Below are 25,725 nucleotides of genomic sequence, written 5' to 3' on the forward strand. Positions count from 1 at the left end.
CATAATTTTACTACATTTTTTATACAGGGCTTTAACGTGCAACAGAGTATTTCTTTACCGTGCTGTTATACTTTTACTAATAAAAATCATATGAGTACTTCACCACTTCTGACAGACGTGTTTTTGCAGGGCACCAACCTCCTACAATGAGTGGCCAGCCAAAGCTTCTCTCCCTCTGGGTTTGCCTGTTGGTAATGGCAGCACTAAGCCCTGGCGTGCAGCACAAATCTAATAAGAGTGGTTATGGCTTCAGGGATAAAGGAAAAGCTCAAGATAACAAAGTACCCCCCTCCAAAGGCCAGGGCCTCAGCAAGAAGGGTCTAAAGTGGGCAGGAGCAGCAGCAGCTGGTTTGCTGGGGGGCACAGGCACCGGGTATAAGATGGGTTTCCTTGGTAGACCAAAACATGGATCTAGAAATCATTATGACCACAAGACAGCCTCCTATGAAGAAAATCAACGACTTTACTATAAGGAAGGCCAAGAATTTCAGAACCAGTCTCGTTGGGGAGCCTTTGCTAAGGCAGCTGCACCTGCTCCGACAACTAGCATCTTCGTCATGATTGGATATGTGGTGTCTTTTTTTATAACAGCCTGGATAATACACATTTAATTTGACCTCTGTTTACTTGGATCAACAATGAAATCACATCAAATAAACCTTCTTCAAACAAATAATCTGTCCTTGTTTTAGTATAGTATGACTATGATAGTCCTGGTTGTTATATATTTAGACTGAGTATGGTTGCCCACACAACTAATCTAATGTAATCTGAATACTTGCAAAGGCTGACAATATGAGCTACAGTTAGTTTTCAGAATAACCACAGATGCATAGTAAGCTTTTAAGATTACCGAAGCTTTCTGTGAATGCTTCTCTTACTGGATTTTATACCGCTCTCTGCTGAACTTGTAAACTAGAATAGTAGATTATTCTTGTCGATATTTGGGTGCAAACGTTATGCCCTCATTTTGAAATGGCAAAGAGCATAAAACTTTTTTTATATATACAATATTTAATGCACATTCAGCTAGAACAAATGTTCCTTCATCAGAAATGTGTCAAGGGGAATGCAAACTGCAACACTAAGGAGTTTAATTATTTTACAACCACTTTTATTACTTCTGATGATAAAATTATTTTGTACCAGCTAAATGTACATTGTTATTCTGTAGGGTTAAGGGTTAAGTTGCATAACTCAAACCTAAAATAATAATAGTTCACATTTAGCTAGTACAAATGTTCTTTTATCATCAGGAGTAACAAAATGGGTATGTTACCACATTTTACCACAATAGTAACTTGCCATAAAAATGGTTAATGAACTGCAACCGCATAAAAGTAAAGTAAGCTTAATCTCCTTCAGCTGTATAATATTTAATTAATTTAGGGGAGATATAGAATTTTGGACAGTGTGAATTATAAAATTGAGGCAGTGAAACTTTATTTTGTTAGTTATTTATTTTTACACATAAATACACATACAGATTCATGACAAAACATAATAAAATGTAATAGTCATAGTATTTCATGAATGAGCACATTGATGCAGATACAGAATATCCAAACCTAAAAGGTAGTAAGTGCACTTTACAGATGCTCAACAGCCCAGATGATATTAGTATTTTAAATTGTTGTGTTCTTTTTTAAGTTGTTAAAATAATTTTGCCAATCCAAAAAAAACTAAATTCTGGGTGGACACTAATTAGCTCAGTGATAAAATAGAATGGATGACATTTAAAACTGTCTGGAAAAGGATAAAATACAAAAATGACTGTATAAAATGGAGCATAAGATAATATCCAGCTGTACTTTACACTTGTTAGACAGTTTATACTTATACTATACAACTTATATAAAGTATCACACACTAAATATTCTGTGTGTGAATTAAAAACTCAAAATACAAAAATAAGGCTTTTGCCAGAGATGGTAAGCAACTATGATCTTTTGTTTTCATGTTACTTGTATGTTTAATCCACTACAATTCAGAGAAATTTATTTTTTAATCCACTACGTTTGTTTTGCAGCTTTGATTGCTATAGTTTTTACAGTAAGTTTTATTGAAAAACAAAACCAACTAATGAATTGGCATATTATTATGAATTTGTCACCTAGCAGTACATAAAGAGAGATTCTTTATTACTTGTGTATCTTTAGTAAATTTTACAGAATACATTGTACTGCAAAATGTAAGTAGCAGTCTGGATTAAAAAGCATTAGGCAGAAATTCCTGGGACTGGATTACTAATGGCCTGCAAACTTATTTTACATAGCGTTTTCTTTACAAAACTAAGACGTAAAGGATGAAACTTTCAATTAAAAAAAACAGCTGGAATAGTAAAGTCCCAATCAAAAAAAGGCAAAGTATCTATACAACTCACCAAATACAACTGTCAAAAAGGTAGAACATTAATTACCAGAGATGCATCAGCCATATTCCTGTACACTGTGATACAGCTGCAACACTATCTGTAATTTCACTATTTCCAGGAAGCTTTAAGCCAGTGCATCCAATTTCAGTGACAGTAAACAGACTATGTGTGACGAGTAATGTAAAGGAGTAATGTAAAGGTACACATATTTATATATATATATATTTGTGTAGCAAGGTCTGTACTGGGATGTGATGCACAGACCAAAAGCATCAGGCGCCATCATCAACAAATGCAGCATTTGTTTTCAATGCCTGCAGGCAATGTAGCAACAATACCAGTGACATCGGGCTGCACAGCAGTAGCTTCATATTGACTAATGGAGCCTTTCTTTCAAGAGCAATTACGTACATGCAATGTATTATTTGAAAGGCGGGTGAACAACAAACAATAGTTTGAGAAGCATGTACATGAGAGGCGTAGGCCTCCTCTTAGTGTGACGCCCTCTTATGTTAATTTGATTTGTATGACACTGGTGTTACACTTGTTAGAAAGGAATAAAAAACATTTTTCCACAAGGATATCCTTACTTCAGATGCCTTCCCACATTTGCCACTATGGTTAAATCCTGTTCACAAAACTTATCAACACAATTAGCAACAAGTGATTGTACCAAAAATGTGCGAATGCTCAGTTTAATGGTCCTCTAAAAGCCTTTTCTTGGCTAATAAACAACAAAAAGAGCAAAACATCAAACCTAATCAGTCCCAATCACTGCTGTCAAACCACATTGTGGAATGAATATTTCTCCTTAGTCATTGATAACTTTCCCAAATTTAACAAAAGTGCTCATTCTCTGCTTTTTTCCACTTTTGTGACTGTTTTTTAGGAAAAACATCTCTCGTTTAATTTTTTGACAGCAATCTTTACACTTGCAAAATGTGTTTTAAAACCCCAGTGATAAAACATGTGAGGTAAAATTCTTTATATGGTGAAACACACTAATAGTTGCTTTTTAATCAATTAAAAAGTCTATCTGTTGAGTTTTCCAGTAATGATAAAAGGATAAATATGTTTCTGTACATACATAAAAATCTTAATGTCACATTCCTATTTAACACAGTAACAGATATATTCTAATGAAAATTGCCACAGAAACTAAACTACCCTGAATCTATTTTCTCTGCATTCAATCCTCAGTAGTGAAAGTAAAAAGTGCAAAATACCAGATGCAAAATTAGCTATTGAAAACATTAACATATAAACTAGTGCAGTTTGCAGAAACAGAAACCTAATAACTCTTAACTATAAAACTTTATTATTCCTGCCTCTTAAAATATGATTCTTTAGTTACTACACACAACAGCATTTTGTGACCTTTTGCTAGTTTTCTGTGGCAATAGATGATCAACTTAATACAATTCAATGAGCTTGTATGTAGACAGCTATGGTTGGTTCTGTTAACCAAATGTACAATAGCAGTGCTATTGGTGGACATGCAGTTTTAATGGAACAATTTGAGGTGTGGTGAAAGGAAGACTGATTCAATTTACTGGAGCAGGAACATGCTGGACAGTAGCATAAAGAAGGAAGTAAAAAGCTGAATCACCCCAGAACCCAAAGGGCTGCTGTGACTAAGCTGGGATCGTTCTTCAGCTTTTCGTTCCTGCAGAAACTTTTCAGAATACACCATGTACTCTTCAAGACATCGCCGGGTTTTAATTTGATCAATTAGAGCGGGGTATCCAATCTCCTCGATGCTTACTGTGTCATCATCTTCCTTATCACTGTTGGTCGAAGGAGTGTTAGAGCTGTTCCCCTGGTCTTTAAGAAGGTCAGTCCTGTTCATACATTTAGCCATGAAGCTCTCGTAAGTCACTGCTCGTGGTGGAGGCTTGTAGACGTAATCACGGCCAAAGTCTCTCTGATCTGTGGAGCGAGAGCCATATTGCTTGTACATATAGTTGTTGTAGAAGTGCTCTTCTTCAGGGTTGCGGAAACTGAAATGTGGTCGTGGAAAGCGCCCAAGTCCATATCCAATAGCCATTCCAGCCACAGCACCAACACCGGCTGCCATCATGGCTTTTTTAGCAAAGCCTGTAGATTTGGGCTGGTATCCCATACTCTGCACAGAACGAGAGAAAGGAGAACCCCCCGTCCCATAACCACCATATCCACCTCCTCCTCCACCATAACGTGGACTCAAGATCTTATTATTTGGGTTCCAGTTGGGGTAACCACCAGGGTAACCACCAGGATAACCACCAGGATAACCCCCTGGATTTACCGCCTGGTTAGGGTAGCCTCCCCTACCTGGGCTTTGGACAGGATAGCCACCTCCAGCTGGGTAGCCACCTGCAGCTGGGTAACCACCTGCAGCTGGATACTGATTAGGATAATTCCTTCCTGGACTCTGGTTAGGATAACCTCCTGCAGCCGGGTACTGGTTATACCCTCCTTGGCCGGTACCACCTCTGCCTGGATATTGGTTGGGGTACCCACCTCCTGCTGGGTAGCCTCCAGCAGGTGGATATTGGTTAGGATAACCTCCAGCAGCTGGGTACCCACCTGCAGGCTGGTTTGGATAACCTCCAGGATTGACTCTACCAGGATGCTGGTTAGGGTTACCACCAGCCCCTGGATAACTTGGTGGGTTTTGTCTGGGATACCCCCCTGGGTTAGTGTTGCCTGTTCCTGGGTGTGGGTAACTTCCCCCAGGAGGATATGGATTGGTATTTCGATTGGGACTTTGAGGCTGTCGGGGATAGCTACCTGGCTGAGAGCTGGATGGTTTTGATGGTTTCTTGCTGCTGCTGCTGCTGGTACTACTGCTGCTGCTGCTGCTACCTCTTTTAGCCCAAGTTGATTCAGTGTGCAGGAGAGTCATAATAAGAAAGGATACAAGCAGCATTTCACAAAACCTCCCCATCATGGCCCTAAAGAGAGTGAGACGTGTTTTAACATAAAGCTCATTAATAAAATAAGCATTAAAAAGGCAAACCTTGGTATCCATGCTCTTTTTCCGGTATTCTATAGTTGGCAGTGGCTATGAAGCATTTAACAGCCATATAACCAACTTGTATCCATTATAATATTATATATTCAGGCCATAAAGCCGCAGAGAGGCTCATTAAGTCCTTCAAAATGTATCCTAATAGAGAAACAGTTCAAGTGACGCATTTTCATATTCTCTCATTATTTGCCTACAAAATGTTTTTTAAGTTTGTTTCATAAGCACGTAAGGCCGTAGCTATCACGAGTAACCAAAAAAAGAGACCAATTTTATTTTAAAACACTTATCGTATCATATCGTAAACATCCAGCACATTCGCTTGTAACATACCCATGACAATAATGTTACTATGTGCTGCTTTGTTCTCTCGTAGAGCTTTCTCACAAAGACTTATAATACACCTATATTTAAAAAAAATGAATTAGCGTTAATTTCTTACCGTGGAGTGGTGGTTTATTTTCGTTTTCTCAATAATACTTCGCCAATAGATGGCCGCTAGTCTCTGTCCCCTCTCCGAGCTCCGGATCAGGGTGGTTTCGTCTACATAGGGCGCGTTCGTTTTGGTGCACAGCAACTGTCTTAGGAGTCAAGGAGACTGATAACGGTCACCGGTATGATCGGGAAGCAAAAAGCACACCGGCTCGAACGAGCTGTATCAGCGACATATATTCAGAACGGCACTGGGGTTCCGGAGGCGCAGCTCCCTATTATTTAGATCTGCAGATAATTTCATTGATCACAAATTCTAAAAACAGCTTTAAGGCAGGTCCCCATTCTCCATCTTGTTGCCATGTTCTTTTAGAGCAGACATGTATCAAAATTAGGACCTTAATTATTTTACAACCCCAATTCCAAAGAAGTTGTGACGATGTGTAAACTTAAATAGAAGAAAAATGCTTTTTTGTCTAATAATTACTTGACACACAGAAATATAAAAACGGATCAGAGTATTTATGAAAATTGTCTCACGTAAAATACAACCAATGATGCAATGATTTGCAAATCTCATCGACCCATATTTTATTCACAATCTGACCATAGAACAGTTTTCCATTTTGCCTCGGAACATTTTAAATGAGATTTGGCCCAGGGAACACGACAGCATTTCTGGATCGTGTTCACATATGGCTTCTTCTTTGCATAATACGTAAATGTAAATGTAAATGCATAATACAACTTTAACTTTGTGGATTGCACAGTGAACCGTGTTCACATACAGTGATTTCTAGAAGCTTTCCTAAGCCCATGCTGTGATGTCAAGTAGAGAATAGAGTCTGTTTCCAATGCAGTGCTGGCTGAGGACCTAAAGATTGTCTTTTGTGCACAGAGATTCCTCCTCTGACTCTTCTGATGATATTATATATTATATATTAGTTTCAACATCTGACATATTGTTTATGTTCTATTGTGAATAAAATATATGTTATGAGATTTGCAAATCATAGCATTCTGTTTTTAAGTGATCGGTTTTTATTTTTCTGTGTGTCAAGTGATTATTAGACAAAAAACCTAGAAGAAGGTTTTTACTTTCATTTTGCTAGAGACAACTGAAATTCTTGACCGCTTAATTTCTGAAAATACTTTTTTTTTCAGAATTGGATCAGGCAACAAATGAAAACTGTGAAAACTAGCAAAAAAATCTAATTTGAAGACCTGTTGCTGGTGATTTTTGGGGAATAATAGTAGAATAGAATAAATATGAGAATAATAGTCAATTAATTTTCTGTCAATTGCTGAACTGATTAATAAGTCGGTTCCGGTTTATTAGTTCTCGGTGCCTGGGAAAATAAACTGGCTGAGTGGTGCATTGTTTTTTTAGCCTAAATTCTAACGGTAGCTCGGTCCCGTTATACAGAACAAGCGCACATCCGAGTTGCTGCGCAACTGAATCGGATAAGCCGTCGGCTGGTCTGGGATCTGCAGCGTGTCCGAGCTACGCCCGGCTCCGCCATTGGATGACGGTGGTTTGCCGTGACGTCAATGTTGATAACGGTTGAACACCCGTATGTACTCGCAGCTCTCTGTCCGGTATAAGGTGGAAATATGTCGGGAAGGAGAGAGCCTAGCGGCGGAACTGCGTTCATGAAATACACACCTATGACTTAAACAGCTCGTTAAACAGGCCGGACGGTGGCGTTTTGTGTGACTTTAAAGAAGCTTTCGGGGCCAAGTTACTATTTCGCTGAAGCGGGCCAGTCTGGAACGAATGGACCGATAAAGGCCGAGTCAGGTGTTTAATCTGAAGAAGCAGTGTAGCAGGCAGGCGGCCGGGACGAATAGGGCGAGGGGGACAGCGTGTCTAGGCTCAAATCAAGTCAGAGTTGCTCCTTCCTAGGGATGTTATCCGTTCTGTCTTATGGAAGACTGGTAGCCAGAGCTGTCCTGGGTGGACTCTCTCAGACCGACGGTCGGGACTACAGCTTGATCACCGCCAGTTATGGATTCGGTAAAGACTTTCGGAAGGGGATTCTGAAGAAAGGAATGTGCTACGGGGATGATGCTTGCTTCATTGCGCGTCACAGGAGCGCTGACGTTTTAGGTGAGCTCCCTGTCAAATAAAACACTGTAGCTGTCTTGTAAATTCATTAAAGACACCCTGTGTACTCGGGTGACAAAACAGCTAGAACTTTTTCCCACTGCAGTCTTTACGTTAGTTGGGTTAACGTTAGCTGTCTTTGGTACATTTGAAGCCAAGGAGCTGCTTACAGAAGATATGTGCACACAGTAACACCTACAGTCAATGTGTTTTCTGCACAAACAGCGGCTTTGTGAAATAATCGGCAGTTTTCTTTATGTTAAGCAGTAATGACCTTTCACCCAGATAGGCTCCAACCGAAGATTACTAGTCAGCGGTGCAAGATTTTGAACGGTTTAAATAATGAGATATAGATAACCTTAATTAAAGATGGACTTGAGTGCAAAAGCCTCTGTTACAACGTCTCAGACGAAACGGTACAATGTCTTGCAAAGGTCAGAATGGTTGAGCATGGAGGCAGCCATGTTGCTAGTGCCGTCAGTAGCCCGTTAGCTTAGCACAGTGTCATTTGCTTTGTCCTCACTGACAGGAGGACACTTAACACGTGGCTTGGTCGTCACTTTAACTGTGTTTGGTATATGTAAAAGCCATGTGCAGTCTTGTTAAACGAAGTAATAACCATCTTAGTGGAACAAAATCTCACGTATCGCACATTGTAAGCAGTAATGTCATGGTAGGGAATGTAATCAAGTTTACTGAGAGAGACTCTCATCACAGTAAATGTAATGCTGCTTTCACCAGCAGCAAGGTGACGGATTTCTGGAGATTCCCGGCTTTATCTTTGTCATTTCAGTTTCATTTTAACTCTACTCAATCTACAATTCAAAGAAAATAATATTATGTCTGTGACTTTTATGTTTATAATTGTTATTGTTTACAATCCTCAAACTGCATCGTTACTAAGTATGAAGTGGCTGCCTGGAAGCCATGGTAGTACTTATCTTTGTTGCTTGGGGCTACTACTTTGTTCCAAACTGAATAATATATTTATTTTTTCAGCATAGCAATACAAATGTTCATGTACTGTATGAATATACTTAGGTTGCATTAATACGATCACCTTTAGAATTAGAAGGTGACACACATTTAAATGCGTGTAATTGAATTTGTAGTTATATTACAGGACAAGGGGTAATGTTTTGCTTAAACAGCTCTGCAATGCTCATAGCTTATCTTTACCCAGTATGTCAGAAACTAAAGCATTAGTTAAGTGATGTGAATGCCAAAACAGTAACTAAATTAGAAAATTAATTTCTCATTTTCTATATTAGGTGTAGCAGATGGTGTAGGTGGGTGGCGTGACTATGGTGTAGACCCATCGCAGTTCTCTGCCACCCTAATGAGAACCTGTGAGCGACTGGTAAAGGAGGGTCGCTTTACTCCCAGTCATCCAGTGGGTATTCTGACCTCTGGATACTATGAGCTCCTACAGAACAAAGTTCCCTTGCTAGGTGAGTACACAAGAACACAAAGACAATACATTACTGTAAACACACAGTCAGTGGTGGAGTGACTCATGCATCCCATGTGAACCGCGGTACTATGAGAAATAAATAACATAGCTGCAGGATGAGTCAGATTGTCAGTAGTGGCCTTACTTACATGAACACTAACTGCTGTAGGTTGAGACAGGACTTATATCCATAAATTAATCTGCAAAATCTATAGAAGTTGGCACAGACTTTCATTTGGTGTAGTATTTACACATTTAATGTGACGTCTGTTAGTTTATACCTGCATCCTACTAATGTAACAATAATCGGGTAACTGAGTAACTTTAACACTCTGTATTTTATCATGTCTCCACATAGAAATTGAAAGTCAATGACCTTGTGGAGCAAAACTTATTGCCTCATTGCAAAGCTCTAAAAGGTCAGTAATCCAACTGTAATTGACACTGCAGGAGGGTTGAACAGTTTTTAAAAGCATGGTCAAACATGTGACTCAAGTCACATTTCTTCTGACACTTTGTATCTGTGACCCACCACCAGCATAGATAATAAATGTTAACCTCCTCTGCCCTTGATGTTTGTCAAATGGCCTGTTTTTATTTTGGGAAGCTCAGACCGATTATTTCTAAAGTACTGTCACTTGTCATGTGGGACAAGCAAGGACCTGTGTGTGGCTGTGTGGGTCTCTCTCTCTCTCTCTCTCTCTCTCTCTCTCTCTCTCTCTCTCTCTCTCTCTCTCTCTCTCTCTCTCTCTCTCCCCCCCCCCCCCCTTTGGTGCAAGGTCTCTTGAAAATTGCATCTTACACACCCACTGTGAAAGCATCAAATTCACAAAGAAGGTGCACACAAACTTGTAATTCATTGGCTGCGTAACATTCTCCCTCTTTTTAAAGTGAATGTAAGCCCTTTTTTTATTCTATCTCTACAAAATATAAATGGTTGTATGTGTACATTAGTCACATTTTAATTTTAAACTTGATTTTCATCTATAACTTTAATGTTGTTTTACTTTTATCATTTTATAGGAAGCAGCACAGCCTGTATCGTGGTTCTGGATCGACGGAGTCATCGGCTACACACGTGCAACCTTGGGGACTCAGGCTTCCTAGTTGTTCGGGGAGGAGAGGTTGTTCATCGGTCAGACGAGCAACAGCACTATTTTAACACACCTTTTCAGCTGTCTATTGCTCCTCCAGGAGCTGAGGGGGTGGTGCTCAGTGACAGGTCAGTAGCTGTGTGTTAGATATGTGTATTGTAAGTCATGTATTAGAGCTACTTAGGAACAAGAAACAAATCCGGCTTTGTGCCATGTAGAAAAATACAAGTAAAGAACCTGTAAATCCACCTGATAAAGAAGCCTGTTACCTGAGTTTGTCTTATCCAGGTAGCAACACAAATTGTTTTTTAGACAATGGCATTTACAAAGTGTACACTAAGTAGTATCAACAATGTTTTCTTTAAATATCTCAAGCACAAGACAGTTGAGGGATGTATCCACTTTTAATCTTATGACAGCCTGATTAACAGTGTATGAACATTTTGTAATGCACTTGTTTTTGTTTGTTCAATCTTGTAAGATTGTGTGTTCAACAAGTCAACAAAGTACATTTATGACTTAGTGGTATGTCACCTAAAATAAAAACCTTTGAGAACAAGCAATAACACAATGTGAAGGACCAATAAATCTTGAGTCTTAATTACAGCAATATCAAGCAGAACCTTCTGGGTCTGGCAAGGACAAATGGGCCAGATGGCTTTCAAGTCAGCTGTCAGATTAAACGCCCAGGCTTTATCCACTTTGGCACAGTGACTTCTGAAGTGCTTAATTCACCAGTGGAGACTGTTGTCAGCACCTCAGCTTCTGCATACTTCATTTGTGACTGCTCTTGCCATGCCCCCTGTTTCCTCTAGTCCTGAAGCAGCTGACAGCTCCTCCTTCGACGTGCAGCTTGGCGACATCATTTTGACGGCAACAGACGGCCTCTTCGATAACATGCCGGACTACATGATTCTTCAGGAGCTCAAAAAGCTTAAGGTGTTACTTCGAGAATATCAGCATGTTCATTTTGTAACACTTGCACCGCATCTACAAAAAAAAAAATTATACAGGAACAAATGTGTTTTTTCCATGCTAATGCGTTTTAACTTCTAATTGCAGGCTACCAACTATGACAGCATCCTGCAGACTGCACAGAGTATTGCAAAACAAGCTCATGATCTTGCTTATGACCCCAACTACATGTCTCCCTTTGCACAGTTTGCCTGCGACAATGGCCTGAATGTTAGGGGTAAGCATGCTGTGTTTTGTCCCTTAGAGCTGTTATACACCAAGCCATTATCAAAAGAACTAGCAGTGATTAAGTGGATAACTTCAGACCACGTGTATAGAAAGTGTAAACAAAGCAGTATTGGTTTATCATTTTCAAACCACTTTAATTCACCACATACAGTTTATAGCGACTTCTAAGTGAGGATATGTTGGCACTGGTCTCTTCTCATCCACTAATTTGCTAAATTGAACAGACTATCAGAGTGGGCTCTCTCACCAACCGGACCAGTGCCATATAAACATGCTGAATTTTACATGTTGAATCAGCCAAAAAGTGACTGATGGGGGTATGACTATTGCCAATGGTGTGCGACACACCACAGGAACTTGGCTGAGGGACGCTCATGGATGGCCCGATGTTGCTAACTGCCAACGTCTTGCTTGGTGCTGGTCAGAGCCCCAAGAACACCATGTTTACACAAACATTCATTAAATAAATAATGGGCATTTTCTTTATGAAAACATATAAATGTGAAAAAAAAAAATTTAATCGTCGGTCCTGTTATTGCTGTATTTTTTTTGTAACTGTAATTTCTGGTTTTAGGTTTTACGACTATTTTAAGAGCTTATATTTAAAACTTTTTAGTCCAGTATTTGTTACATGAATAAGAGGATAGAAAAATAAACATTTTTATTATATTTATTGCAAAAGGCATTAGTTTTGCAACCTTTGTATGGAACCAAATTAAATAGCAAATGCCTTAATGCTCTGGCACATGGTGGCTACTAGCTTCAAATAGACTTAGGGAAAATTTCCAGCTCTGCATGAATTTGTGATTAGGATTGCCACAGCAAGTTCTTCAAACTCTTTTTCTCTTTTTCCACAGGAGGAAAGCCAGATGACATCACAGTGCTGCTGTCCATTGTAGCTGAATATACAGACTAAAAGTGTGAGTGTGACTGTGCTTCTCTGGAGTTAATCCTTTGTTCATGTCTGCCAGAATCTTCTACCTGGAGCCCACCTAAAAAGCACTGTGTTTTGTGGGCTGACAGGAGAGGCCCACCAACATGACACACACTCCTCAGTGTGGGACTGGGTTCCATCTATGTAATATTTTCTTTTCTTCCTATGTTTTGTTTTGGTGCTTGAATGGTTGAGGGGGGAAAGCAGGCAGCTAGGATATTTTCATGTTGATCATGAGCGGAGTGTGACAGGCTGAGGTTTCCTCTCACCCTGCAGTGTCTCAATGTGTGGCATCAATACAGCTGTCTAAGAGACAGTCCTGGATAATTTTGATTAATCGGCGGTTTTAAAATCTGGTTGTTTATAAAAATTGATAAGAGGAATAAGCCATGGGTTTGGCTTGTTTGGTTTTGGCTTCTTGTTGTGATAGAGCTGACAAATCTGTCTTGTTCTATTTCTAAATTTGTTTTTTTAAATGTGTTTGAACAAAAAATACAGATTGACTGAGGAAGCTGACAGTGGGAATAAATGAGTATTATTGGAGGTTTGGGTACATGAACAATGGACAAGCTAACTAGTAGTTTCCCAGATCATTGAAATCTGTATAAAGATAACAGTTACTAGTGCTTACATGTGAAGATTAATCCGTTTTTTACATTGAAGAGGGATCTTTTTGCGCACATGCTAATAAGTTGTAAATATTTTTTTTTGTCTTTCAGTTGTTTTTGCTTTTGTTCTTAAAACATTAAAGCAAAGCTCTTTTGTTACAGTTATGGAAGATGATACCTATTTATAAATGCACCAATCAACTATGACATTAAAACTGACGTGGGCACTATGATCGAACTGTGTCTGTGCAGTCCCTACACCACAAGCTGTGATGCACTGTGTGTTTGGACAACTGCTAATGGCCAGCATTACATTTGTCAGCAGTTTGTGCTGCAATAGCTATTCTGTTAGATTAGACTGGATGTGCCACCCTTTACCACACACACAGTGAGCCTCAGGTGCCTATGGCCCTGTCTGTAGTTCACAGGTTTTCCTTCCTTGGACCACTTTTGGTAGGTACTTACCAATACATACCAGGAACACCCCACAAGACCTGCTGTTTTGGAGATGTTCTGCCATCACAGTTCTGTTCAATGTAAAAGGCTCCTTGATCCTTTAGTTTGTGAGTTTTTCCTGCTTGTTCTTCAAGAACTGACCTCCCTTGCTGCCTAATATATCTCACCCCTTCACATGGGCCACTGTAAAAATATAATCAAGGACCACTTCAACTGTCAGTGGTTTTAATTTTTTAACTCCAATCAGCCATTAGAGTATATTTTCATTTTTGGAGGGTCATCTTGAAGTGATCTTTTTCAATCCCACATTTCCATTTGCTGAAATGAACCAGAAATGTCATGACTTATCACTGTTGCAGGAAGGATGTTCAGTTTTTGTTTATGTGTTTTAAATGTGTGTTGTATTTAATGTTAATATTTGTTATCTCACAAATCTAAGACAGGTATCTGGGAATGCTTTTCAACTGCAATGATGGGTCAGGCATGAGAGTTTTTCTTTTTTACAGAAGAATTGAAGATTTTTAAAGTGTGTGCTGACATGAAATACTATATGTGACAGAAGTGAAAAAGATCCAGATCTAGATAAGATTGAGATGTTCTGGGTTTGGGTGTATGTGTGTTGTTGGTTGGTTGTTTTTCATTTGTTCATTTTTTCCCTTATATATTTTTGCTCTTGCTGCTCTTTTTTTATTTCAGATGTCTGTATATAACTTGACATGATTTATATAAATGATAATTGTGATTGTAATGAGTGTGTGTATGTGCGTGTTCATGCTGAATTGAATTTTTCCATTAATCAAACAACATTTATAATCCAGTTGTTCTCATGATAGCATGTAGGGACACCCTACAGCTTTCCCACTGTGTCTAGACAGCTGTTTTTATAGTATAAGAGCAGGTGCACCAAAGACACATTTTTGAGTATGTCATAATACTTGTTACAAACATCATACAGCAATACTGTAAACTCTTTGTGCTCTGAATTTTATGCGATGGACGAAAGTGTGGGTGGACATGTTCGGAGGGACATTTAAATGCATTTTCTATGCTAATAGTTTGAGAACAAGGGTTGTATCATATTGTTGGTTTAAGCTATATGTAAATGGTTACCTGTAACAAAGTATAACCAAAGAAGGAAAGCCATATATAAATACATAACTGGGGCACTGCTCTGTAAGCCCTACTGAAAAGACCAATATTCTCACTGTGTTGTTCTTTTAACCGTCATGCTAAAACTGTACATTTGTTGCCATATGTTTGAATCCACTGGTTCCTGTGTGTCTTACAATAGAACAACATTCTACAAACAATTTGTGTATGTGATGAAGCAGCAGTACAACAAATGACTGATATTACAGATTTTACTGGTGTTTTTCATTATACATAATGGAGACAGTTATTTGAATACTACCTGGTTGTGATAGTTATTGGCACCATTTCACAAAGTTAATTTCACACATTTTTAGTCTAGTTCCTGTCTTTAGAATGGCTTATGTTGAAAGCTTGTATCAACTAAAAAAAATAGTCCTATATTTGACAGAGATGTAAGCTATATACAGGAATAAGGGTAGCGAGATAGGTAATGGTGCTGTGAACTTGTAGTATGAGGGTGAGCACAGTTTCAGCCTTAACAAGACCTGTAATCTAGAGGCCTTTCCTGTCATTGCAAGCTTGTTGTGTGTTGGTCATGTTGCCTGGTGTTTGATGTAAATGAGGTCTGCCCCCCATCTTTCTGTCTTGTAAAGCCGTTTCTAAAGGTGCTTTTGCAGTCCGTATGGTATGATTGTCCTCTTTTCAGCAAGCAATGTTTGTGTGTATGAAAGATGCACTTCTGTCTACAGTGTAACAATGCAGGTCTAATTTATGTAAATATGTTTAAAAAAATATGTACAATATTTAAATAAAGACTAGTATTTATACTAAATTAGCATGATTGTTTTAATGATGCCATTTCATGTTTCAACAGTTTTATCTTCAGAAACACATGCCCACAGCAACCACATCACACAGTTTTAATTATGACATTTAATTGGATATATCTTACCTTTTAGCAGTGTTGTGTTTTATGCAGTTCTATTTATGTAAATATTCAGAAAATATGTACATTTACAGGTTAGTCTTAAAAGTATTAAGTTTACATTTCAAAACTAATTTACTCAAGAATTATAATTATTATTTTATTGAATTATAATTGTGCAATACTTTCATTTTGTACTTCTTCATAATTCTGTGAACCTATTGGTTTACTGTATAACACTCTAAAAGTGATGGACCACTTTGCATTGTATGTTTTTACTTTTTTAAAGAAAATTTGCTTAGTTTGACTGGAATTCATTAAAACACAAATTAACTCCATAATGGAGCATTTCCTAAGCCTAAAAGGCAAGGAGGTGCATTGTTTTCCACTTCTAGGACGGATAAGTTACTATTGTTTTATAGTGAAAGATGGTTCCTGTATTCAGAAACGTATGTGATTGGCAGTTTCCCTTCTCCTAGTCTTCAAATTCCATTACGTGCTGACTACCTTTATCTATTATATCAGTAAAAGTAACTTGAACATAGATCATTTTAAGTATATTTATTCTGTTGCTAAACATAGGCTAGAAGGGAACTACTGCATGTCAAATTAGGTTGTTATACAATGCCTGATATTCTGCCGTCCACAGCTCTGATCCAGTGTTTCAGGTTTTTACTGTGGAAAAAACACAGTTTGCTCTGGGAACAATTTTGACTGTATATGAGCACATTGTGTGTGTTAAATGTTTTTTTAAGAAGTACTTAAAATTGTCTGCTAAAGCAAAACTATCAGTACTACAATGTAGAAGTGCTTATTTACAAGTAAAAGTCCAGGATTCAAAATTCAGATTGTGTGTAGGAAAAGCAGAAAAATTGTCTGCTGTGACCAATGTAGTAAATGATTGTTACTAATTTCTAAATGTGGAAGCAACACTCTGCAGTTAGAGGTGGAGCTACTTTTAACTACTTCATATAAGCTTAGATAACTAATTTAGATAACTAATAATAGTTCTCAAACGTGTTTGGTCTCTAAAGATGTGTTTAGAATAAGTTATCCAAGAGGAAGAAAGTGACTGTGTGTGTGTGTGTGTGTGTGTGTGTGTGTGTGTGTCTAATTGACAAAAGCTCCGACAAGGGAAATGAAAGGAACAAGAAGATTGTTTGGAATGTAAAGTAGTAACTATACCTGTATAATAGAGGAGTAAAACTGCAACACATCCCTCTGAAATGTACTGCATTAGCAGTAGCACTTTTCATAAGTTGTAAAAAAGCCTATCGGGGCTATAGAGTGTGTGGTTTTCAGCAGCAGGTGGCAGTAGGGAGTCACAGGATGCCAGGGAAGTATTTTCTAATCGGCTCCAGCTTAACCGCATTCCTGCTGACGGCAGAGATTCTGGTTCAAGTAGGTTTGTGTCAGCTGATAGTTGTGTGATGCTAGCATGTAAGTGTCGGAGCAAGCAAGCAGGTATTATAGCTCCTAATGAAGGCTTTTTTTTTAAGAAAGCTGGGATTACCCTTCAGGTAATGCTGGGTTGCATAAACATTATTTATGCGACCAACTCGGGGTAGTTTAGCTTTAAGCAAACTACACAAATGGCTTTTCTTTAGCGCTAACAAGCTAGCTGACAGCTAGGAAGTAAATATTCCTAGCAACGGTAACGATGGTTGGTTAGCTAACAACAGACGTCTTCATGGAGGGTTTTAAACTGTTAGCCAAGCAGTCAAGACTGGATCGAAGATAAATGAAGACACTGTACGCGGGCAGCATCTGCCTAGATAAATGTTGAATAAATGGCAAAAACCGAACAGGGCAATGGACTTGATTTGCGGGGCAGCATGGAGAAGCTGACCGATAATGGGAAAGGCAGCTCCTGTGAACCCGAAGTAAACGGCAACGCCATCCCCGTGGAGAAAAAGGTGGACAAGTACGGTTTCACTGGTGGAGCCCAGCAGTACTCCGGGGACTCGTGAGTTTTATGAAGCTCTTTGTACCGGTATTTGGCTAATATTTTCAAAGGCTGCTAGCTGCATAGTTGACATTTAGCTTTTTAGCCGAAGACGGGTACAACCGGTAAAGGTGGTTCAGATCTACCTGTGTGTTCACCTCACACACAACACACACGCGTGATGAGTGTCACTCATACATCTGGAAAAACATCAGAATGTGGAAGAAGTTAAGCATTAGATCATCAGATCATTTACCTCATATACAGCTTAGTTTAATATGACCTGCACCAACTGTTCCAAACCTTTAGGTTGCTGTATGTTTTTGGGTTGTGTGAAGTTCAAGTGTCATGACTGAGTTTATTTTTCTGTGTCTGTGGTTGGTGGTTTTTAGACATAAAAAATCTACAATACTTTGGTCAACCTGTGTTATTTATATATGTGCTGTGGAAATAAAGAGCAAAACACCTGGGACCTGAAATAATTGACTTAATTACTAATTGACTTACTTGTAGGTGATAACTAGGGCTAAACGATGCATCGTTTTTCAAATAAATATAAACGAATCGCATTTTGTTTTTACATTAAAACAATAAGATAAGCATTCCCACGGGCTTCAAATACAGAGATCTGCCTTTCGCTGCCTGCAGAGGGACTGGGAAGGAGAGAATAAAGATGAAGACAAACAAGGTTACTTGGCTGTGGTTTGGCAAGTTAATGGTTAAAGACAGTCTGTTAATGCAAATGCTCCTTGGGTCAGTTTAGCCAGGTGTCATCTAACATTTATTGGACAAAGTTGAAGAGGGCAATAGACATTAAATAAAGTTGGATCAAAACACTGAGTTACAGTAATGTGTTTTTTAGTCAAATGTCTGGAAAACATTATTGTTGACATGACAAAGGGGCTATGATACTCAACTGGAACTTTGACGGAATTTTTCTAATTTTTTACACAGCAACTAACGTGTGCAAGGACGAGGGGAGAAGAGAGTGGGAGAGAGTTGAGAACAGTGGTTGAATTAATAAATGCGTATGAGTATGTATGACAATATGCTATCTCTTGTTTTCATTAGGACTATAGTGAAGTAGGTGTGTAGTGGGTTTTTTGATGGAGATTTTAGGGGAAATGTCTTTCAAAGCTTCCTGTTTTCTTTGCTTTTTGCTTGTATTACTGGTTTATCTGAGAGTAGGTTTCCTTTATGAACTACGAAGATATTAGTCATTGTGTCTGTCTTTCTGATGACATGATTTTCTTTTCCTAAGTAAGGGGGCGTGACAGTACTATAAATGCAGAGACAGATTGTTATGCCAATATATTTTTTATCAGTGACAGTTTCTCCAATCTTTACAGCACTGAAGAAATCCCTACCGAGGTGCTGAGGCAGAGGGAGGCAAAATGGCTGGAGATGCTCAATAGCTGGGACAAGTGGATGGCCAAAAAACACAAGAAGGTCTGCAGCATTTTAGCTGTAAATTATATATGAATTAATTATTTTCTCAGCCTAAAGTTCTGTATTTCTTCAAATAGGCACATTGCAGGACTTTATCCTTATGTGGATTAGTCTGTTTCAAGCTATGGACATAGTTCCATTATTTATTCTATGCATTTTGTTGAAGGTCACACTTATATGACAGTTGATTCCTACAAAACAAAGCCAATAAAACACAGAATACAGCAAACCTGCAAAAATCTTGGAAGGTGTCAAATATAAAATGTAAAGGAAATTTAAAGAAACATACATATACAGTAGTACAAAGGTAACACTTCATATATTAAAAAAAACCCAGAAACCACCACTCCTGTTAGAACCGTCTGTAACCATTCGTGGTTTTCCCATTCTCTTGCTTTATGCAGGTTTTTGAGTCACTGCATGTGTATATTTACAGGTGAAAGAGCGCTGTCAAAAAGGCATCCCTCCATCCCTGCGTGGCCGGGCCTGGCTGTACCTCACTGGGGGAAAAGTGAAAAGGGAACAAAACCAGGGAAAGTTTCTGGTCAGTTGCATATTCGTGATCCCTGACTACATTAAAGTGTAGCCTCTTTATACCTGGGACAACACCATAGTAACTAAAATTGTAATGTTCTGCACCCCTTTTGCTGTAACCAGCTAAATAAAAACATATAATTGTGATATAATATGATTAATTGTTAATTGTATCTAGTTTACAGATTACCGACAACATGAGTTTTCGTTGTCTGTAATATGCAATAGTGTGTACAAGACTCGTAACATTACTGAATCTTTAAGTTCCAGAAGTTCACAGCTCTATTAAATTGCTTTTTAAAAAGTGGCACGTGAGAACTTATCCAAAAATGTAACATTTGCTTTTGTTGCAAAAAATGACATGATGTGTGCTTTAGGAACTTGACAAGCATCCAGGGGATCCCAAATGGGTAGATATTATTGAGAGGGACCTCCATCGACAGTTTCCCTTCCATGAAATGTTTGCAGCACGGGGAGGTCATGGGTAGGTGCCACCATCTGAATGCCAATTATTTTGCTCATGTCTGTGTGAGAGTTTCTCAAATATATTTTTATGTGCTCATTCGTGCAGACAGCAGGACCTGCTCCGTGTACTAAAGGCTTACACTGTGCATCGTCCTGAAGAGGGTTATTGTCAGGCTCAGGCTCCTATTGCTGCTGTACTCCTGATGCATTTGCCAGCAGAGGTGAACACACACACACACACACACACACACACACACACACACACACACACACACACACACACACACACACACCCTAGAGTTTTTCTCTATTGTATAATAAATTGTAGTAGGATACTCACTTTATTATGGTAAAAGAAATAACAAGACAGAGTGTGAAAGAATCATTATTTTTTTCAGGTAGATCTTTCATCGTTCATAGTTTATTACATATTTATAGTCATGATTTGTATCATTAAATGCCACATTTACTGTTAAATTTTACAGTTCATTTCTCCTTTTTTTTCTTCTCTTAATATTAGGATGCTTTCTGGGTTCTTGTCCAAATTTGTGAGAAATACCTTCCTGGATACTACAGCACAGGGCTGGTAAGGGACCCGAGCAGATACATGGTCATGTCATTATAAAAATCATGAGAAAAGCTTGAGAACATCATAGTACAACTTAAGAGCATTACATCTTCACAGGGTTCACGATGTTGGGTATTACAACCCAAACCCTTTGTGCTGTATCTTACTAAAATTATTACTATAAAAATATACTACCACATCTATACCAAAAAATACTTTCATATTATAGGAATACTACATTTCTTTTAGATTATTGTACTGGATGTTGTCACTATTGTATGTTTTTTTTTTAATGCATAATGCACAACATTTATTAATTGACAGTTTTTTTTTTATAATCAGTAAACTTTATGATCAGGGAACATTACATGGGGATAGTACAAAACTTCCCAGGATCAGGATAAGCTAATTAGAAAAATATAATAGATTGTGTTGTCTCTTCACTGACCATAGGAGGCAATCCAGCTGGATGGAGAGATCCTGAACGCTTTGCTGCGACGGGTGTCTCCTGTGGCCCACCGTCACCTGAAGAAGCACAAGCTGGAACCCATCCTATACATGACTGAGTGGTTCATGTGTGCCTTCTCCCGGACTCTGCCTTGGGCCTCAGTGTTGCGTGTCTGGGACATGTTCCTCTGTGAGGGTGAGATGACCCACTCCCAAATATTAATAACTCACTTTAACTTCATTCAGTTGATATGTTTTCCTTAAATTACCTATATTATCTCCCCAACCAGTTTAACTCAAGTGGTTTATGTGTACAAAAATTTTGCTAAATACTCACTATTGGTATTTAATTTTCCAACAGACCCCGTCATAATCCTATCCTCTAATTTCATCTGTAAATACATGGCAAATACATAAAATCTGCATATTGTTTTAGTTTGTAATAAGGAATATGCAAATTGCAAAAGCCCACCATACTCTGAGATTATTGCACCAAATCTAAATTTAAGTGGCAACCTCATAGTTTTGCATTAAAATATTTAGTTTTCACTTTTATGATGTTGAAATTATTTGGATTTTAGCACATCTGTGCAGGTTTCTAATGGCTCCTGCTGTAGCTGCATGTTGTCTAATGTGACGTGGTTCTCAGGGGTCAAGATCCTCTTCCGTGTGGGTCTGGTCCTCCTGAAAAGCATGTTGGGATCCCAAGAGAAACTGAAAGCCTCTCAGGGCCTATATGAAACAATGGAGTTACTCCGAGCTATTAAGCCACAGTACATGGAAGAAGGTCTCTTGGTGCATGAGGTATGTTTTACTCTGCCACTGTCGTAATCTGTGCTATCCATCTTATTGTTTTGGCGCAGCACCTACTGCATCCTCCGCTGTCCTCATGAATGCAGGATCCCTATTTAACTTTGCATATGATTTGCACCTCTTGTGTTACAGGTTATAGAGTTATCAGTGTCTGAGAAAGACATTGAGAAGGAACATCAAGCTCAGCTCCGTCGCTGGAAGGAGACTCATGGGGATCTATCCTGTAAATCCCCTCCACGGATGCATGGTGCAAAGGCCATCATAACGTCAGAGCCACACAGCCGACAGGACCTGAAGCAGAGGCCCACCATCATTGTGGAATATCCCCTAGCACCCAAGACAGATGAGGTAAAAACAGAAGATGCAGAAGAAAGTAGAAAGTCTAAAGAAGAGAAGCTGAAGAAAACAATCCTGCCTTTACAGGAGAAAGTTTATTCTCCTCCTGCCAGGGATTTACCAAACCTTCTCAAACACCTGACCATACAAGGATCCAAAGAGAGTCTGAGCAGTGCAGATCATGACACCTACCTGTAACAGGCTAGCCTATCATTCCATATACCCTTTACTAACTTCACAGTGACACAGTTCCCAGTCACAGCTCATTGTGACTGAACCATCACTGAGACAGGTTTTAGGGAAATTACATTATTCTCTCATGAAATGCCAGAAAAGGTTATGGAATTGAAGAGGATAAAATTATTTTTTGTAAATTAATCTCATTTTAAAAACTGGCAAAACTGTGATGGCTCAAAATACTGAGGACTTACTGTAATATGCAGCACATTTTCAGTTTCCTATGTGTTTACTGTACTGTTACCATGAGTCTGTAGTAAAGTTTTAAAATGGAATAGAACTCATAAATGTGTAAATGCCAGGGAGCAACAGCAGATGGCGACGATCTGCACTTTGTACTCTCAACATGTGGGTGTATGGTGCCATCAGTTTCACATGACTGAACATGAAGGGATGTACACACTCACTAACTCACTGTTAACAGCTACTGCAGCTATTTACTAATTCAAAGTAGTGTTCTTATTATTATACTTAACTCATCTAAAGAGATGAGCTCTCTTCAAAGAGCGCTTTGCCTTTAAAGTCTTCTTCTTCAAGTAAGTTTCTATCCAATTGATTATTTGCATGATTTCAATTTCCGCATGTAAAAACTTTGACATGCTTGCCTGATGTTGAAGTTAGATCAAGAATATCATGACAGTGACATATTGAGAAAACATATTTTGTGAAATGACCAGAAATCATGTAACTTAAAAATACACTGACACATATTTACTGACAAGGCTATAATGTGCCTCAAAAATACATGAAACAGCAACATTTCCTTCTTGTTTTAATATGGCTTCATCGTTCAAAGTTTGACTAATATTCATTCAATTACGTCTACTTAATTTGTTTTTTATTGCATTTGCTTAAAAGCACACAACTGGAAAAATAGGGCTACCAACTGTGTTTTTCAGTGGAACAACTTCTAATATTTGAAGAACAGGGGTGGGTGGACAGCATTTTATTTGTTGGTTGCCTTGATATTTGGTCAGATGAAAACTCACCTTTTACCTAGGTTAGTCACTTTGTTGCTAACACAGTGATTTGTGTTTATTTTGCTTTGCTAGTCATAGAAGTACAGTCTGCTGTCACGTTGCATCCATGACTTTGTTTCTACTGTTATTGAACACATGAGGGCGCCATTAGATTGTGTCTCAGTCTCAGCTGTGAGCAGCAATAATCTGACACCAGCTGTGGGACCCTGAAATGAAGGAAAAAGGTGCAGGGACTCTTTTGCTATAAAGCCAAAGATTTTAAATACATATTTTTAAGATGTATATTTTCCAGAGAGTTTATTGTCATATTATTGTACAGTAATTTTACTATTCATTTTGAAGAGCATGGGGTTAAATATTTCTGAATGTTCATGTTCTGAATGAATACATGAGTCTGGCATTACTGCATTTTGAGAAAAACTTAAACAAAGCTGTGTTTGTACAATCATGGATATGAAATCAAATACTGATGATTTGGGCTTTCTCTGCAATGTCATTTTGTTTTGATTTGTTTAAATGCTCACTGAATAAAATAGAAATATTTTTAAAGTACTCTCCCAAATTAGAGAATGATATCCCTGTTGACAAAACTGCTATAGTTCAGCTTTAAATGAACATATCCTATATGAAGGCAACATAAAATGTGAATTGACAAAGTTGCACTACAGTATTTTGAATATTTGGAGCTTTGTATAGTTAAAAAAGGTTTAAAAGTCAAGAGAGCCATAAACCCAGGTAATGGCCAAATAATATGTGCAATGACATTGACAATTGCAAATGATGTTGCAAGTGAACAATGTATTTGGGGCCAGAGCAAACAATGCGTCTGCAAATTGCATAATTAGCAATTCTCTGTGTAGCTGTGGGCTATTCAGTTTGCTGTCTAGTTTGTATAAATGGTTATGTTGTGGGTATGTGTTGGTCTGTTGAGATTTATTCTATTTGAAGTATATGCTACATGTTTATTTTTGTCTATCTTGCCATGACTCTGTTTTAAGCTGTAGCAAGACACCACCCACCTTTAACTAACATGCATAACATTTATTGAGCTTTCTATACTACCTATATAGATGGTGCCATCCAGGCAAAATCCAGAACTTTTATGTTGATTCTTTTTTCTGTTAATCTGTTTTAATACTTAACAAATAATCTCAATCATTATCAAACCAGCTGCTATTTAACATTTTTTTGGTCTGGGACATGTAAATTTCCAACTTACCATGCTTTTTTTTTTTTTTCCGTGTGTAAGATTTTATATACAATGTGTTTGCTGAATTGCTTTAAAACCAACCTTTCACATATACATTTTTGTACCAGATGACATTTAAAAATAGATTAAAAATAAAAATGTTTTAAGCTCCACCATAATTTCCTATTTTATTACTTAATATTAAACAAAGAAAATGAGACAGAAGAACAAGTGCCACACAGATTGGACTAAACAAGCGGGACTTCAATAGACCCTGTGTTATCATTCAGCACTCTCACACCCACCCACACTCGCTTGCACAGCAGCACACTTCCTTGGACACCTGTTTCTCCGGCTCTTTCAGCTCTTTGAGGAATTTGCATCTCAAATGGGGCGAATTCCCACAGCACCGTCCAATGCGCCTCACGCATCCATTTGCCTTTGGTCTCTGAATGGAAGTTTCTGCGTGTATACAGGCCTTCTTCTTCATTGCAGTCTACTTCTTCCTCTACGAAGTTCAGCTGCAGTCCAAGAACATCACAGACAACAATGCTCTCCTCTGCATTTTAATTTACCAAACCAGTCAGACCTCAACACAAACACATTATTTATGTTAGTACAAGTTTGAATGTTGTGTAATTGTATTACCGTTACCAAATTAATTGTTAGTCTTCCTTTCACTCATTTTAAATAGAGATATGTCATTTATGAAACAGCATTTTATTGCATTACACCCGACAATCACATGATAGAGAGATGGTGAGATGATAGTGTTTCCTCATGTCACAGTTCCTGCGACTCCCGCCCAGCCATCACAGTGGCTTTTTCTATTTATGTGTAGTTATGTGTTTTGTTTGTTTTGACTTTGTCTGTCATTAGTGCATTTTTGTATATCTTGGTCTTCATCATCCATTTTGTGCCTTTTGCTATCTGTAAACAATGCTTACTTGTCTGCCCATTCTCGTAACCCAACTCCACCCTTTACACCAAATGAAACCCACCCAACCGCACCCTACCCCTCCTTACCCCCACCCCCACCCCCACCCCCCATCTGTCTCTCACTGTTCTGGTGCT

General features: G+C 38.4%; 3 protein-coding genes across 3 annotated transcripts; 2 read left to right on the plus strand and 1 right to left on the minus strand.

Annotated features, from left to right (window-relative positions):
- Positions 1-1,441: 1,441 nt before the first annotated feature.
- Positions 1,442-5,992, minus strand: LOC137103364 (calcium-binding protein P-like). Its single transcript, XM_067483646.1, has 2 exons — positions 5,827-5,992; positions 1,442-5,310 (listed from the first exon to the last, which is right to left on the minus strand). Exon 2 carries the CDS (start codon positions 5,304-5,306, stop codon positions 3,924-3,926), a length of 1,383 nt encoding a protein of 460 aa, XP_067339747.1. The 5' UTR covers positions 5,307-5,310; positions 5,827-5,992; the 3' UTR covers positions 1,442-3,923.
- A 1,370-nt stretch (positions 5,993-7,362) lies between these two features.
- LOC137103368 (protein phosphatase PTC7 homolog) lies at positions 7,363-15,598 on the plus strand. The gene is made up of 6 exons (XM_067483654.1): positions 7,363-7,926; positions 9,195-9,374; positions 10,400-10,598; positions 11,286-11,409; positions 11,533-11,662; positions 12,531-15,598. Exons 1-6 carry the CDS (start codon positions 7,725-7,727, stop codon positions 12,587-12,589), a joined length of 894 nt encoding a protein of 297 aa, XP_067339755.1. The 5' UTR covers positions 7,363-7,724; the 3' UTR covers positions 12,590-15,598.
- Positions 15,599-17,056: 1,458 nt separating this feature from the next.
- Positions 17,057-24,824, plus strand: LOC137103931 (TBC1 domain family member 10A-like). The gene is made up of 9 exons (XM_067484690.1): positions 17,057-17,654; positions 18,983-19,082; positions 19,519-19,626; positions 19,994-20,100; positions 20,188-20,302; positions 20,602-20,667; positions 21,103-21,292; positions 21,746-21,900; positions 22,042-24,824. The coding sequence occupies exons 1-9, from the start codon at positions 17,479-17,481 to the stop codon at positions 22,441-22,443; spliced, it is 1,419 nt and encodes a 472-aa protein (XP_067340791.1). The 5' UTR covers positions 17,057-17,478; the 3' UTR covers positions 22,444-24,824.
- Positions 24,825-25,725: the final 901 nt, after the last annotated feature.

Source organism: Channa argus, chromosome 18 (assembly GCF_033026475.1).
Source record: "Channa argus isolate prfri chromosome 18, Channa argus male v1.0, whole genome shotgun sequence".
Taxonomy (NCBI): domain Eukaryota; kingdom Metazoa; phylum Chordata; class Actinopteri; order Anabantiformes; family Channidae; genus Channa; species Channa argus.